Raw genomic sequence first — 15784 nt, forward strand, 5'->3', positions numbered from 1 at the left:
TGTACGTAGTTTTATGTGTATCTGTGTGTTTGCATGTGTATGTTTATGTCTATAGTAATACCTGTGGTACGCAGGCGCACCCCTGGGGGCCTTGGTGTGTCAGATAGCTGCCTGTGATTGATGGGCTCTCATTTGGCTTTCCTTTCATTAGTAGAGTTCCCGGGAACTTTACTACAATTGGTGGACTCGTGATGGGATCTTCTGTGATTAGTGGAATCTTGAGAAACTTTTCTGCGATTGGTGGATTCTCATACCTAAAGACTTACCTGCCCTATGGAGAAACTGCCCCAATGTTTGAATATCCATGATCTGTTTTTAGGTCATTCAACCCCCCCCCCCCCATTTACCCAGAAAAAGGCTCTTTGTGCTCTTGGCCTGGTTTTAGTTACCCCCCACCCCACCCTCCCCGACACCCAGAGCTTTGCCTTCCTCCTGGGGCTGCATCTGGACCTCGTTTCCTGTTGGTGCTGCTCTTGGCCCAGCTCAGCTCGCTCCAGCAGTGGGGGTGGGAAGGAGGGGCGGTCGAGTGTTGGGGGGAGGGAGTGGGAGGTAGCATATTTAAGCAAGATCAGGTCTGAAGTTCTGCTTTAGCAAGGCACCACGTGCGGATGATGGTCGGGTGACTCGGCAGACTTGTCCAAATCCCGTAAATGGGATGTGCTTTAGTGAAGAGTCACGCATGACCACTCTTAATTATTTACCAGACGGTCAGCTTTCTTTTGAGAAGTGTTCCCCCCTGCTGGTGCAAAACAGTCCTCCAGGGTGGTTTTTCAGGGTGCCGATCTGCTCTGACACATTTTGACAGTCACCGGCAGCCATCGTCTTCTTGACATTTACCCTTGACATGACCCCATGGTAAAACCAGCTGGCACTGCCCACAAATATACAGTAGCAGTAACTGTCATTGGCCACACCCCCAAACATATGTAGCCCAGCTGGCACCGCCCACAAATATACAGTCGCAGTAACTGTCATTGGCCACACCCCCAATCATATGTAGCCCAGCTGGCTTCCCACAAATATACAGTAGCAGTAACTGTCATTGGCCACACCCCCAATCATATGTAGCCCAGCTGGCTTCCCACAAATATACAGTCGCAGTAACTGTCATTGGCCACACCCCCAATCATATGTAGCCCAGCTGGCACCGCCCACAAATATACAGTCACAGTAACATCCATTGGCCACACCCCCAATTATATGTAGACAGTGAGCCCAGCCGCTATCACCCATAAGCCTACAGCCACAGTAGCTTCACCTGGCACCACCCATAAACATTCCACACAAACATAACACTTCATATTCCCTGTTGTGTGTTTGCAAATAGCTTGAGGGGGGCTGTTTCACCCACCTACCCTTCTTGCCACCATTTTATTGCATCTGCAGCTGCTGAACTTTTTGACTTTTAGAACTATGCTGCTGCTACTGCTGCATCAGAGATGTTGGCAGCTGTCATGCTTTGATGAGTTTGTCAGCACTTTGGCTTCTTTGGCTAATTTAGTGGATTTTTCTAACTGGTTCAGTATGCACTACCAGTATAGCCAGTCAATTTACGGGAATCTCTGTTGGTCCCATTGCCCAGTCAGGCAGCATCCATTTCTGTTATAGACACTGAGAACTTTGCTGGTCCGACTGCTTTGCCCATTCGCTTTGCAGGTATTTCTGTTGAGAAGTTTGTAGATGGTTTTCAGGCGTTTCTGCCATGAACACACAGTATTACTCTTACAGACATTGATGGGTTTGTAAGACCTGCTACTACAGACATAGTACCACTCTATGGTCCCATGTGCCCATCCCCAGAAAGCATGGGGTAGCCAGAGAGTTTTAGCAGTCATTAGACCCCAGCCACTGTAATGCTCAAGCTGGAGCCTGCGCTGGGCCCCCTCTTCCTCTCTGGTGCCATAGCAACCAGATTGCTACTGATTTTATGGAGTTTCTGACTGAAATTTACACCTTGGGTCTGGTTTTTCAAAACAAAATGGGGGGGGGATGGAGAGAGAGGGAGAGTGACAGAGAGGGAGAGAGAGAGGGAGAGAAGCTGTTGTTTATGAATGAGCCAGACCTCAGGGTAGCATGTCCAGGTCTGATACCAGGTCACAAATGGCTTTGTTTTTGTCCTGGCCAGTTAAACACCAGTGCAAAAATCCATTATCTAGTGGGCTTGCGTAATGAGTCCAAGACCTTTATCTGAATGATGATTTTAGGATCAGTATGCCTTTGGTGTGAGCTCTGTGGAGAAATCACATTCTGTTTTCTCACTCCAGAACAAGAAGGAGGGAGAGAGGGAGGCAAAATTGAGATTCAGAGTCCTCCATCAGTCTAGATTTGAATCTGGAATATTGCCAAGACACTCTATACATCTGTGGATATAAGTTTCAATTTACGAGACACAAAGGCAGCTTTGGGGTTTAACAGGGAATAAGTTCTATGGTCACACTTACTTCATGTCTGGTGGGGGCTTTGCTGTAGTGCTTAGATCCATATGGGATCACTGGGGACCAGAGCAGAGTAACCCTACAGACACTGATACCCTCCAGGACCAGAGCAGAGTAACCCTGCAGACACAGATACCCTCCAGGACCAGAGCAGAGTAACCCTGTAGACACTGATACCCTGCAGGACCAGAGCAGAGTAACCCTACAGACATTGATACCCTCCAGGACCAGAGCAGAGTAACCCTGCAGACACAGATACCCTCCAGGACCAGAGCAGAGTAACCCTACAGACACTGATACTCTTCAGGACCAGAGCAGAGTAACCCTGCAGACACAGATACCCTCCAGGACCAGAGCAGAGTAACCCTACAGACACTGATACCCTCCAGGACCAGAGCAGAGTAACCCTACAGACACTGATACTCTTCAGGACCAGAGCAGAGTAACCCTGCAGACACTGATACCCTGCAGGACCAGAGCAGAGTAACCCTACAGACACTGATACTCTTCAGGACCAGAGCAGAGTAACCCTGCAGACACTGATACTCTTCAGGACCAGAGCAGAGTAACCCTGCAGACACAGATACCCTCCAGGACCAGAGCAGAGTAACCCTACAGACACTGATACTCTTCAGGACCAGAGCAGAGTAACCCTGCAGACACAGATACCCTCCAGGACCAGAGCAGAGTAACCCTACAGACACTGATACCCTCCAGGACCAGAGCAGAGTAACCCTACAGACACTGATACTCTTCAGGACCAGAGCAGAGTAACCCTGCAGACACTGATACCCTGCAGGACCAGAGCAGAGTAACCCTACAGACACTGATACTCTTCAGGACCAGAGCAGAGTAACCCTGCAGACACTGATACTCTTCAGGACCAGAGCAGAGTAACCCTGCAGATACTGATACCCTTCAGGACCAGAGCAGAGTAACCCTACAGACACTGATACCCTTCAGGACCAGAGCAGAGTAACCCTGCAGACACAGATACCCTCCAGGACCAGAGCAGAGTAACCCTGCAGACACAGATACCCTCCAGGACCAGAGCAGAGTAACCCTGCAGACATTGTAGATCTCCTTGGATTGTGGGTTTTTTTTTTTCTATTTTTAATTAGTGAATTAAAATTGCAATCATAAAAGCGGTGTTCTTTAGATCTGGTGCTTTGATTGAAGTTTTTCCACCATATGGGAATGCAGGAACCCGGTTTCCCAAACATTTGGGCATTGTGTGAAGCACTGGATTTCACAACACTTTTCACAGCAACAACAGAAAGGAAATGTGGTCTTTGATTTGGTTTGTGTGTTTCGCAGTTCCTTCCTACGCACTGGCACAGTGCGTGTGCTGCCAACACACAGCTCTACCCAAGGACCCACTGTGTCCGAGCATTTGTGTGTGTGTGTGTGTGTGTCTGTGTGTGTGTGTGTGTGTTTTTGGTGTATTTGTAAATGATGTATAACTTTTCTCTTGGACATGTAGCGATTGTGGGTGTGTGATGTAACATCTGGGTGAGTGTAATGATAATTGTGTGTATGTGTGTGTGTGTGTGTGTGTACATGACCAGTGACGTTCCCATGACTTTTATTCCAGGCCCTGGGAGATTCAGACCGGACCGCGGTGCTGAAGCAGGTGTCCTCCCTGGCAGACCCTGCTGCCACAGAGACCCAGGACAGGTTTAGCCTGGAGGAGCTGCTGGTGCTGCTGGTGTATGTGTACGCCATGGGCCAATGGGCGGAGCAGAAGGGGAAGAAGGGGGCGGAGCAGCAGGTGGAGCATGAGTTGATTGGTGCGTTGACCCTTGCCCTCAGCCGTGAGACGGAGCTGTCCCCGCTGCTACAGAAACTCACAGGTGAGACACAGCCCCAGATGTAAGGACATTTGATCCACTGATTTGAAAACAGCTCCTCAGGAATTTTTCACATACATACACTCTCATATTCTTTCACACGCAATACGACGATGGCTTTGCCATCACCCTCTTGTGTCCATTGATCTGAGATCAGCCTTTAAATACATTTTCACATAAAATGTATTTGCATATTCTAATATGCACACTATAATGGGTTTTTTGTCATCACCTTGCTATGTCCACTGGTCTCAGATCAGCCTTTCCGTGCGGGTGTATCAGTTTTCCGCTGTTGCCATGACAGCATTATAACAACTGACTAGTAAACTTACATCTCACGGCTCGGCTCTGCGATCACATGGTAACGAGAAACACAAATACGCTCTCAAAATGGACCTCTTGGGTCCCAGCAGCGGGTGCCGAAAATATTCTGGAGCCCGGCCGCTCTCGCCTCCGGTTTCCTGTCAGTCAGCGAATCGGGTCCAGGACCGGCTGTGTCCTGGGTTTGCCGGATCTTGTGGATGGCATCCAGGGCGCCACCGGACGACTGGAACACTTTGAGGATGTTTGACTGTTTATCTTGCTGCCTAGGAAAGACACTCGTTCTTGGACTGTCTGCAGTCGCTGTAACTTTTACTGCCATTTAGTGCATTTGCTTCTAAAGCTCTTGAACCTAAATCTCTTTATCTATAAGTCCTGTCCAAGGTGTCTCCCTCACTGGAGTCTCTGTCCCTCCCTGGTGTCTCCCTCACTGGAGTCTCTGTCCCTCCCTGGTGTCTCCCTCACTGGAGTCTCTGTCCCTCCCTGGTCTCTCCCTCACTGGAGTCTCTGTCCCTTCCTGGTCTCTCCCTCACTGGAGTCTCTGTCCTTTGCTGCTCTCTCCCGTATTCCTGGTTCTTTCTCCCTCCCTGGAGTCTCCCTCTTATTGGTGTCTCTCTCACTCCCTGGAGTCTCTCCCTTGCTGGTGTCTGTCTCCTGCTGTTCTCTCTCTCCCTGGTTCCTGGTGTCTCTCTCCCTCCCTGGAGTGTTTCTCTCTTGCTAGTGTCTCTCTCCCTGGTACCTCTCTCCCTTGCTCGTGTCTCTGTCCCTGGAGTCTCTCTCCCTTGGTGCTCTCTCCCTGGTTCATGGTGTCTCTCCCCCTGGTCTCTCTGTCATTGAGTGCTCCATGCGTGTTATCGGTTTATCTGCGAGGTGACCGACTCTGTGAGATTAATTGCAGGAGAATCACATGACTGAACCCCACAGCCTGCCTGGCCTCTTATTCACCCTGGGGGGGTGCCTATGTCAGACTGAGGCCCAGGTAGGCGTCCCACTTTTCATTTAGATCCATTTGTGCCAGAAGACACCCCCCTTGCTGCCCCCACGAGCTACAGGCCAGGCCCTCCAGACAGCGCGATTCAGGGCCCTTACTCACTTCCTGTTACGGCTGGCAGACGCCAGCATGTGGCTTGTGTTAAAGTGCTGTGGGGGGGGAGGGGGGGTGTCCTGTGATATAAACGGTAAAGGCCAATGCAGTCCAGGTGTTTTGGGAAGGGGGGGGGGGGGCAGTCGTAAGAGAAAGGTCACGTAGCGTGCGTAGGGAGACAGTGACAGCAAATTAAACAGTGTGTCAGCCCAGGGTCAAAGGTCAGACTGACAGTGCAGGCAGTCTATGTTTGCGTGTGTGAAAGGAAGAGTGTGTGACGCAGTGATTTTATAAAACCACTTCCATGATCGGTGGCCTGGGGGGGGCGAGCAAGCTGATGAGGGTTTGATCTTTTGACTGCATTTGATTGTTTGGTTTGTGTGGTGCCTCAGTGCTCCATGCCCGCGCGGGGGGGGGGGGGGGGTGTTACGGTGACTCTGCTTATTCGGGTCCCATTTAACACTCAGAATCTCAATGGGGCAAATGTCAGCGCTGTTGTTTTTCTTGCCCTGTCATTTTTCCCAGCAGGCATTGCTGCCGTGTTAATGTCAAATGCTACAAGTCAGATGCATTTTACCTGCATGGGGGAATGGAGAAGTAACACACCTGAGACACTGATGCCCCCCTCACTGTCTGGTCTGTGTCTCTGTGTGGGGGGGGGAATGAGAAGGCCAATGAGAGAAGCATGAATCTTCGGTGAGGACCGGTCATGTGACCTTCAGTAATGTCCGCTGCCTAGTGATCTCATTCAGCCCACTCTGTGTTTGCAGCACTCCAGCACCCATGACGCTGCCGGTCTTTATTTGTTGCGACTGTGTGGTGACTGAACCCTTTCGTGATTTGCTGATCGCATTCGGAGCGTGTTCGGTTAAGCAGGTTCCGTCCTGATTTCCGTGGCTTTGCTTTTTTTCTTCCATGTGCTTTCTGGCATGTTCTGGCAGCCCGGGTGTTCCGTGGCAACGACCTTTGGAACCAGATGCTGGTCTAGTGCAGAGCCCCCGGCGTGTTACCCACAGAACCCAGAAACGGAACCTGAACCAGGAACAAAGGCAGGACTGCCATCCTACCAACGGCCTGGCTCTGGTGGGGGTGGGGGTTCTGGCCACTTACCAGTTAGGACCCACAGGCCTGTATGCTTTGCCGAGTGTTTGTTTATTTCTGTGTGTGGCCTGTGCCCTGCATGTGCGTGTGCGTGTGCATGCGTGCGTGCAGCATGTCTCCCTCCCGCAACACGGGCCGTCATGGGCTGTCTTTCATCAGCCAGTGGCAGGGAAGAAGCGACTCGTGTTTCTGACAGTGCAGCCCCAGCCAAGACTAACAGTGCTCGTATTTTCACAAGCACAGGAAGTCGGTGAGGCCGTGGCACTGTGGGGCCAGGGTTAGTCTGGATACAGTGTGATGTTTCTCTGGTCCGGTCCAGCCCATCGGCGCTGTCCGGGGTGCAGAGCCTGGCGCATACACAGACACACACAGACCTGCAGATAAACACAGAGCAACCTGCCCCCCCCCCCCCCCCCAGCATCCCTCCCAGTCTCCCTCCTGGACAGCGGCCTGGCGTTTTTGCCCCTAAAAATATCACCCTGACCCCGGAGAGGGTGGCAGCCCAGGGACAGCACAGCCCACGTGGCACCAATAAAGGCTCCCTGCTTCCACGGGGCCCCTCATCCATCGGGGTCTCAGCCGGACCTCCATGACAGGCGTGTTGATGTTGGCGTCGCTCCCTGCCCACCGTTATACCAGTGGGCTGTTCTCGGCTCTGGCGGGGTGGGGGGTTTCAGGCAAAGGGGTCGTCGCTGCGGTCTGGCACGAAGTTGCCCCTGACAACGTTCAGAACACAGGTAATTAGGGGCCCCACCCTGAAGCCTCTGTGCGGGTTTGGACTCCTACACAGTGCGGGACTTACCTAGGATACTGGGGGAGGGGCCAGGGGACTGGCTGGGGGGGGGTGTAGTATTTAAAGGGCGTGGCCCGTCTCACACACACAGACCGAATGATCCCTTCAAAAACATCATTCCTACCTCCTCCTAGGAGCATTGATAGTTTTGGCAGTTTAAGTGAAAACGAGCCATTTTATCTTGTGGGAACTTCCCCACAAAGTCAATTTTTCAATTTGCTATCCTTACTGAGACATGTTATCCAAAAGTATGAGTACAGACACCACACAGGCATCCACAGACCTCATAACCCCCATCTCTCTCTCTCTCACACACACACACACAGACACACACACACTTACTATGACTGTATCCTTTGCTGACAGCAGAATTAATTTGCTATCAGCATGCGTGTGCCTAGTGCGCCCTGCCCGTGTGAGATGGCGGGGCTGCCACACGGAGCTGGGACACTCGCCGACCGCTGTCTTATACCCCGAACGTGCAGAGCCGCAGTGACAGAGCACGATTTACAGCAGGAAGCAGCGTGCAGCTCATAAAAATGGCCGATATCCTTGAGTTATAATCCCGGCGAGGTTTGCAGAACGGGGCTTGAGATGGACCCCCTATGAATCATCTGCCCCCTTTTCTGTACAGAACCATCCTATAAAAGTAACTCTCATACCATCGAGAACTTTGGGCAGAAGGTGCAGCGCGATTTAAGCTGGGCAGGAAATACACCGTTACCTGCCTAGGAGGTTCAGCAGGACCTCTGCAGGCTGGGTGTGCAGCCTCCCCCCTCCAGCCTGGCCCCCTGTACCTGACCCATACAAGTTCTTTCAAGCCCCCACAACTTTGACATATGTATGCTGACTTTTTTTTATTAACAGGATTTAAGGGTCCAACGGCAGTATGCATGCCCCTCCCCGGGGGTCACCCCACGGTCGCAGAGAATGCATTACTGTCAGCCGTGTCCGTGTGTTTTATCAGCTCGTAAAAACGTACGCTGTCGGCCATCGAGTGCGTGATGCAGCCCGGGAAGGGGGCGCCGGTCCAGAGCTGGAGCTCAGCCCTTGGCGCCTGCATCATGTCCACATGCTAGGCGTTTCTCTGGCCAGGACTGGGGGTGGGTCATGTGACATCAGAATCGTAGATAAGCAGTTAAGGAATTGGGCTTAAAGGCATCCAGCACAAATACTGATGTTAAGACTGATACCGATGATTGTTTCGTTCTGTTTTTGTGTGAAACTATGACCAAGATGTGTGGGAGTTGTAACTCCGTATTCCAGTAAAAGTGACTGAGGACTAAAGAGTGACTCCTGTACTCCATACCTGCCCCTACCAGCAGGGGCAGTGTGTGGCTCAGTGGTTTTGGACGCTGTGCTCATAGTCAGAAGGTCTCCGGTTCAAATCCCAGGGCTTTCAGAGTGATTTCCCTGTCGGGAGACTCATAACCCCAATTTCAGAGACTGACTCCCCTTTTTTAAATGTAGCTGGAGCCGTTTGGCATTCAGTCACATGCAAACTGTGACAGTAACCAATCTGGGTGTGTTGCCACTGTCATCTGTGGCTAGGGGCACTAGACCTGCAAGCAGTCAGGAATGCACCTGCATGTGTCTGTGCGGTGCTCGTCCTGGCTCTAAGCCCATGAAGTCCATTTCCTTAATGAACTTGGTGTTCCTGAGTTTTTGGTCCAGCACCAGGAGATTGCCGATTATAGATTGCTTTTACCAAAAGGAAGAGACAGGGTGCCGTCCTGGTCCAAGGTTTTGCCTCTCACTACGATGAGGGATTAAGTAGCACAGTTTGGGGCCTCGCAGTGATCTCAGTGTCTTGCACTGCTGCCACCCCTGGCATCGCCTCAGCAATTTCCAATGCCAGTTAAGACAGACTCTGATCTGCAGTGACATTACCTAATTATCGTCTTTCCCTGGTAGTCAGCTAGCCAACAGCAAAAATAACATTCTTCCTCTGGGTCCCATGTGCTTCACAGCAAAATAAACCACATGTGACACGTGGTCCTTCCTTCACTGGAATGACCTTGGAACAGTGCTGCCGCTTCGTCTTCTGAACACTTGCATGGATGGTCATTTTCTTCTCCGCTAAGTGTGTGGCTCCGCAGGCCACGCTTCAGTGGGTCATCCAGGTGTGAGCGGGGCTGCCGCTGGCGCACAGCAGGGGCATGTCGGCGGAGACCGGCATGGCCGTGCTTTTGGACCCACTCCGGGCGCTGCAGATGGTTCTGGTCCGGCCAGCTCACTTCCTGCTCGGAGGCCTGGTTCTAATCAAGCCCGGTCCAGTCCCCTACCTCACACACACGGCATGTCCGGCGGCCCTCAGCTCCTCCCCCGTCTCTCACTCTCACTCCTTCCTTTGCAGGAGTGTGTGTGTGTGTGTGTGTGTGTGTGCTTTTCTCGCTCATTTAGACAGCTGTGTTTTTCATAGTTTCACTCCAGGTTAAGGCACAACAGCTGTTCCCCCCCCCAGCCCACCCCCCCAACACCAAAAACAAGATATCAGCCTGCATCTTTTGGCCAGTAAGTTCTCTGTCGCCCCCCTAGTGTGCATCAAATGAGCTGTAATCAACTCAAATTAATTTTAAATTGAGCCCTTCCCAAAGCTCATGCTTGTTTCTCAGGGGTTTAAGGAGGAGACCCGCAGGCTGGTGTGACTGTGATCGTCACATGGCATGAAAGAGAGACGATCCACTCATTTATTTGCTCGTTTGCCATCATAGTTTAGCTGTGTTGACACTGTCAGTGGTGGGAGTGACCTTTGTTTTCAATGCCGCGGCTTCATCCGCAGTGATGCAGCCTCAGGATTCCATGTGGGAATGATGCGTTTTCAGCTGGAAATGTGGTGTTTTATGGTGAGAAGGATGCAGGAGGTAAAGGCAGAGGGAGTGAGTGAATGGGACATTCTGTCTTCTTTCATCCCTCCTTTTCAATGGGAAGGGGGAGGCCACTCGCTCCCGCCTGCCCAGCCTCATCTGGCCCTCATCTCTCTGCTGCCCGGGTTATATTTAGAAAGCAGTGCTCTATGTTTGGATCGCCTCTCAACATCCGCATGGCTGTGTGTGTGCGTGCCTCTCCTCTGCGTTACTGTCTGTAACGCATTTGGCCATTAACACGTTTCTGCTGGTGCGTCGGAGAGCTCAGCGTCTCACCACATCTCAAAGCTGACCTTGCATCTGTGTGTTTCGTTACCCCAGCTGAGTACCATCAGCTCAAGCCTGTTAGCCTGCTCACATGCACACACACACACACACACACACACACACACACATACACACACGCACACACACATACACACGCACTTCTCAGAGAAACTGCTTAGCATCAGTTCCCAGGCAGCTCCTAGTAAACCTGCTGTTTTCATCTATCTCTGTCTTCCTGTTTCTGCTGGCCTATAGCTGCCAGACTTTACTAGGTGAGACAGGCTTTGACGGGACAGCCTGTCATCTGGGTGTGCACCTGTGGGGGGCCGGGGGGGAGCTGTTTTTTCAAGCCATGAGTCCTTCACTGGTGGGCAGTCATGCTCATCAGACAAGGCAAATTTTTGGCCTAACCTCATGGCCCAGCCACGTGCAGGCTGGACAGTGACCCGGCGAACTTATCCACTGGGCCCATCCACCTCGCTGACATCACTGGGCTCTGGGCCCAACTTTGGTGTGGTTCCAGGATATGGAGGGTAGAGAGGTGATTTAAGGTCTGGGAAGAGTCATGCTGAAGTTCCCTCAAGAGAAATATTGAAGCTGAGCCATCTCTGGCTATGTATCTGTATGAATGGCCAAATCTGCCCCTTTCATTGCAGAATTCGCTAAAACATATTGTGAAATAATATCATTGAGAGGGAGCAGTATTTCTCAACCCAGTCCTCAGAAATCCCCTGACATTTTTGCTCCCTCTCCACTGTATTCAGTGTCTTGATTGACTGGAGCGGGGAGGGAGCAAAAATGTGGACTGTCTGGGTGGGGTCCCTGAGGGACTATGTTGAGAATAACTGGTGTAGAGGGATTTGACTGAGAATGCTAGAAATCAGTTTTCTGGGCTTGAGTTTATGAGGAAACGCTTAAATTTGGATCTGTAAGCATATCACAGATTATCATCCCAGGAAGGGCCTTCCTTACATGGCAGTTCAAGGATTTTTAGGGTGGTGAATAGAGCAAACATTTCATCTCCTTGTGTCAGTCAAACTTGACCCAGTCCAAGCTTTATCAGACACAAGCTCCGCCTCCCGTAGACCACGCCCCCGAGACCCATGGGGGATTAGCTGGTGGCTTAGTACATTTTGTACTGTCTTATAACTGAGGGTATGCCCCAGCATGTATGTTTATGGGTGTGATAGTCGCTGCTTGCCCCTGCCGGTAATTTGTGGAAATGCAGGTCACCCAAACACTTCATTATTTTGTACGGTCAAAATCGAGTTCTGACCATCCAGATGCACCCCACCCTGGGCGTAGTACAATGTGGTACAGCTAGTTGCCATGACGATTTAATGTTCACACTCGAGCGTAAACAGTCCCCGAAGACCTCATCAAGCCTGTAATCCGGGCTGATGTGATCATCATTTTGTGTGTGTACGTGTTTTGCCTGTATGACTGTATCTGTGTGGTCTTTCCAGTCCTGTATCTGCTGTCTCCCGCTAATGGGTAATACTAAAAATATACAGCTACAGAAAACCTGTGTTTAAGATATCTATTTTAGCTAATTTAGCTGTTTTAGCTATTTTAGCAGTTCTTGTGGTTGGGGCCATAGTGTGTGTCCTTGGACAGATACCATAGCCACTCCGTACCGTGCACCCTGCCTTTCCTCTTTTAGCTGGACAGGTCACATGACCAGGCAGGTTGCTAAGGGGGCCTGATGATGTGGGTGTTAGCATTAGCGCCACTGTGGGTGTTCCATGCTTTCTGTAATTAAGGCCCCCGTTACGGGACCTCTGTGCTGCACCGGAGAGATGGTAACCACACGCTTGGTGAGCCGTAACCTTGGATGGTGCATTGAGGTTATGTTGGGGGGGGGGGGGGTTCCTTCCCAGTGACCACACCCTGCAGGACTCCTGCAATAGATCTGCAGGCATACGCATGGCCACAGTAATGGCTGGCTAAAATGAAATGTTGCTTTATTCATACAAATACTGGTACATTGGAATGCTTCATTTTGCATTTTAACCATTTGTCATGTTTTAGCTAAAATTATGCAAATTCATTTTTGTTCCTCATGAATCTACACTCTGTACCCCATAATGACAGCACAAACATGGAATCATAGAATTTTTTGCAAATTTATTAAAAAAAGAAAAACTGATATCAAATGGACATAAGTATTAAGACTGTTGCTGTTTAACTCGAGTGCCGTCCATTTCTCTGGATATATCTTTGAGATGGTTTTACACCTTGATTGGAGTCCAGCTGTGTTAAATGAAATTGAGTGGAGATGATTTGGAAAGGCATACACACCTATTTATAAAAGGCCTCACAGCTCACAGTGCATATCAGAGCACAAACTAAGCCATGAGGTTGAAGGAACTGCCTGAAGAGCTCAGAGACAGGACTGTGGCAAGGCACAGATCTGGACAAGGCTACAAAAAAAATTCTGCTGCAGTTAATGTTCCCAAGAGCACAGTGGCCTCCATAATCCTCAAATGGAAGAAGTTTGGGACAACCCAGACTCTTCCTGGAGCTGGCCGCCCGGCCAACCTGAGCAGTCAGGGGAGAAGAACCTTGGTGCGACAGGTAACCCAAGAACCCAAAGATCACTCTCGCTGAGCTCCAGAGATCCTTTGTGGAAATGGGAGAAAGTTCCAGGACAACCATCACTGCAGCCCTTCACCAATCTGGACTTCATGGCAGAGTCGCCTGACGGAAGCCTCTCCTCAGTGCAAGACCCAAGAAAGCCTGCATAGAGTCTGCAAAGAAACACCTAAAGGACTCCCAGACTGTGAGAAATAAGATTCTCTTTGGACTTAAGTCTAAGTGGTATGTGTGGAGGAAACCAGGCCAATACCATCCCCACAGTGAAGCATGGAGGTGGCAGCATCATGCTGTGGGGGTGTTTTTCAGCTGCTGGGACTGGGCGACTGGTCACAGTTGAAGGAAAGATGAGAGAGATCCTGGATGAAAACCTAGTCCAGAGTCTGACTCTGCTTTGTATGTTATATGGAGACCCGAGTGATGTGGTTTACAGTCACTGTCTTCTGCTTCACCCCATAATTTATGTACAGACAGGGCCGAAGGTTCACCTTCCAAAAGGACAGTGACCCAAAGCACACGGCCAAAACAACACAGGAGTGACTTAGGAACAGCTCTGTGAATGTCCTTCAATGGCCCAGCCAGAGCCCTGACTGAAACCCAAATGAACATCTCTGGAGAGACCTGAAAATACCAACGTTCCCCATCAAATCTGACAGAGCTGCAGTGGATTTGCACAGAGGAGTGGCAGAAAATCCCCAAATCCAGGTGTGGAAAACTTGTTGCATCATTCCCAAGAAGACTCATGGCTGTATTAGCTCACAAAGGTGCTTCTACTAAGTACTGAGCAAAGGGTCCGAATACTTGTGTCCGTTTGATATTTCAGTTTTTCTTTTTTAATAAATTTGCAAAAAATTCTATGATTCCATGTTTGTGCTGTCATTATGGGGTACAAAGTGTAAATTCATGAGGAACAAAAATGAATTTACATAATTTTAGCATGAAACTACAACATGACAAATGGTTAAAAACTGAAAAGGGTCTGAATACTTTCTGAATGCACTGTATATGCAGTTATATACGCAGTTATATATGCAATTGCAAGCAAAGCTTAGGGTCTGAGCAGAGGCTCAGCCATTTATGTGCCTTTGGAGCATTTTGTGGGGTGTTGGGGGTTAAGGGCCTTGCTCAAGGCCCAGCAGACATGTGCCTCTTCTGCTGAGGATGGGATTCGAACTGGTAACCTTCTAGTCAAAGACCTGACATGCTGAGCCACACTCCCCGCCTTTCAAGAAGCAGTGCTTGAAGGGAAGCATGCCCAGATAGCATGTGTATAAATGTGTATGAGTGCGCCGATCTCTGATCTCTGAAGCGGAGAGGAGCTCATAACAGGAAATTCCCTCACGATTAAGAGTATGGGATCTTTCCAAGATCCGCTTCCTGTCTCATGGTGCCTGGGGGCTTCCCGTCTCCCTCGGCCAGCTCCGGCTCGCTCACCCAGACCTGTACTGTGTCACCTGGCTCCATGTCACTGTCCCCAGCATCCTAGTGTGAGAGAGGACCTGAATCTGCGTATCTATGTGTCTGCCATTTGGTGAATAGCAGGCGTGGATCCAGCCCAGGAAAAATGCTGCTAATCTGATTATAGTGTCACGTGTCACTCAGTCAGACGAATACAGCATATTATAAACAATCGAGGCAATTAGCATAACGTGCACGTGCTGTGAGCTAGGCTTCTGGGCCCAGTCCACCACTGGTTACTAGTCACATGGCTTCTTAATTGCTTCGATTATAGCGGATGATGTTAAATGAGTTGGATGATAGCGGTTGGGGTTGGGGGAGGGGGAATGAGGGGTGGCAGATCGTGCACTGGGCCTTCAGCTCAGACATCCTCAAGACATTTTTGATATGTTTTCATATTAATGTGTGTTTGTGTTTGTAACAGAGGAAGGATTTGGCTTTATGAGAGAGAGCAGGAGCATAAGTGTTGGTGTGTGTGGGTCATGTACTGTATATATTGCATTGTGAGAACCAAATGTCCCCACAATGTCATAAACACCATTTTTGACCTCAATCAAAAATGCCAAAAGTCCTGTATTTTGTTTAGTCACTTATGGTTAAGGTTAGGGCTGGGTAGGGGTTAATGTTGTCATTGCTGGGATTAGGGTTTTGCCCATAAAAATGAATGGATGGTCCCCACAAAGAGTACACGTGCGTGCGTGCGTGTGTGTGTATGCGGGTGCACTTGTGCTTGTGTCTTAGTTTGCGCATTTGTGTTTTTAGGCTGTTTCTGTACCTCTCTGCTAATTCAAACCTAAAAATCACAGATTTTCTGTGCGGATAAGTTGACAGACCTCAGCTGTTTCATGCAGGGGTGAACAGGAGAGACAGAAGGTCATGTTCAATTCCTCTCTCTCCTCACTCTTGTTACCTAAAGAGAGATCAAAAGATATTTCTGATGGCAGGTTGCATTTTGCGGATTTCCTTTTGAGTCTTTAATTATCGATGAGTAATGTGGTTGCCGCGGAGCCCAG

The 15784-nt window shown here is 50.0% G+C and overlaps 1 protein-coding gene across 1 annotated transcript in view; it reads left to right on the forward strand.

Annotated features, from left to right (window-relative positions):
- The window catches only part of scfd2 (sec1 family domain containing 2), a 71056-nt gene that overhangs the window by 27460 nt on the left and 27812 nt on the right, over nucleotides 1-15784 (forward strand). Inside the window, exon 5 of the mRNA XM_023823581.2 lies at nucleotides 4030-4288. Within this exon, the coding sequence (XP_023679349.2) occupies nucleotides 4030-4288 (259 nt within the window). The remainder of the gene's footprint in view (nucleotides 1-4029; nucleotides 4289-15784) is intronic.

Source organism: Paramormyrops kingsleyae, chromosome 1 (assembly GCF_048594095.1).
Source record: "Paramormyrops kingsleyae isolate MSU_618 chromosome 1, PKINGS_0.4, whole genome shotgun sequence".
NCBI lineage: Eukaryota > Metazoa > Chordata > Actinopteri > Osteoglossiformes > Mormyridae > Paramormyrops > Paramormyrops kingsleyae.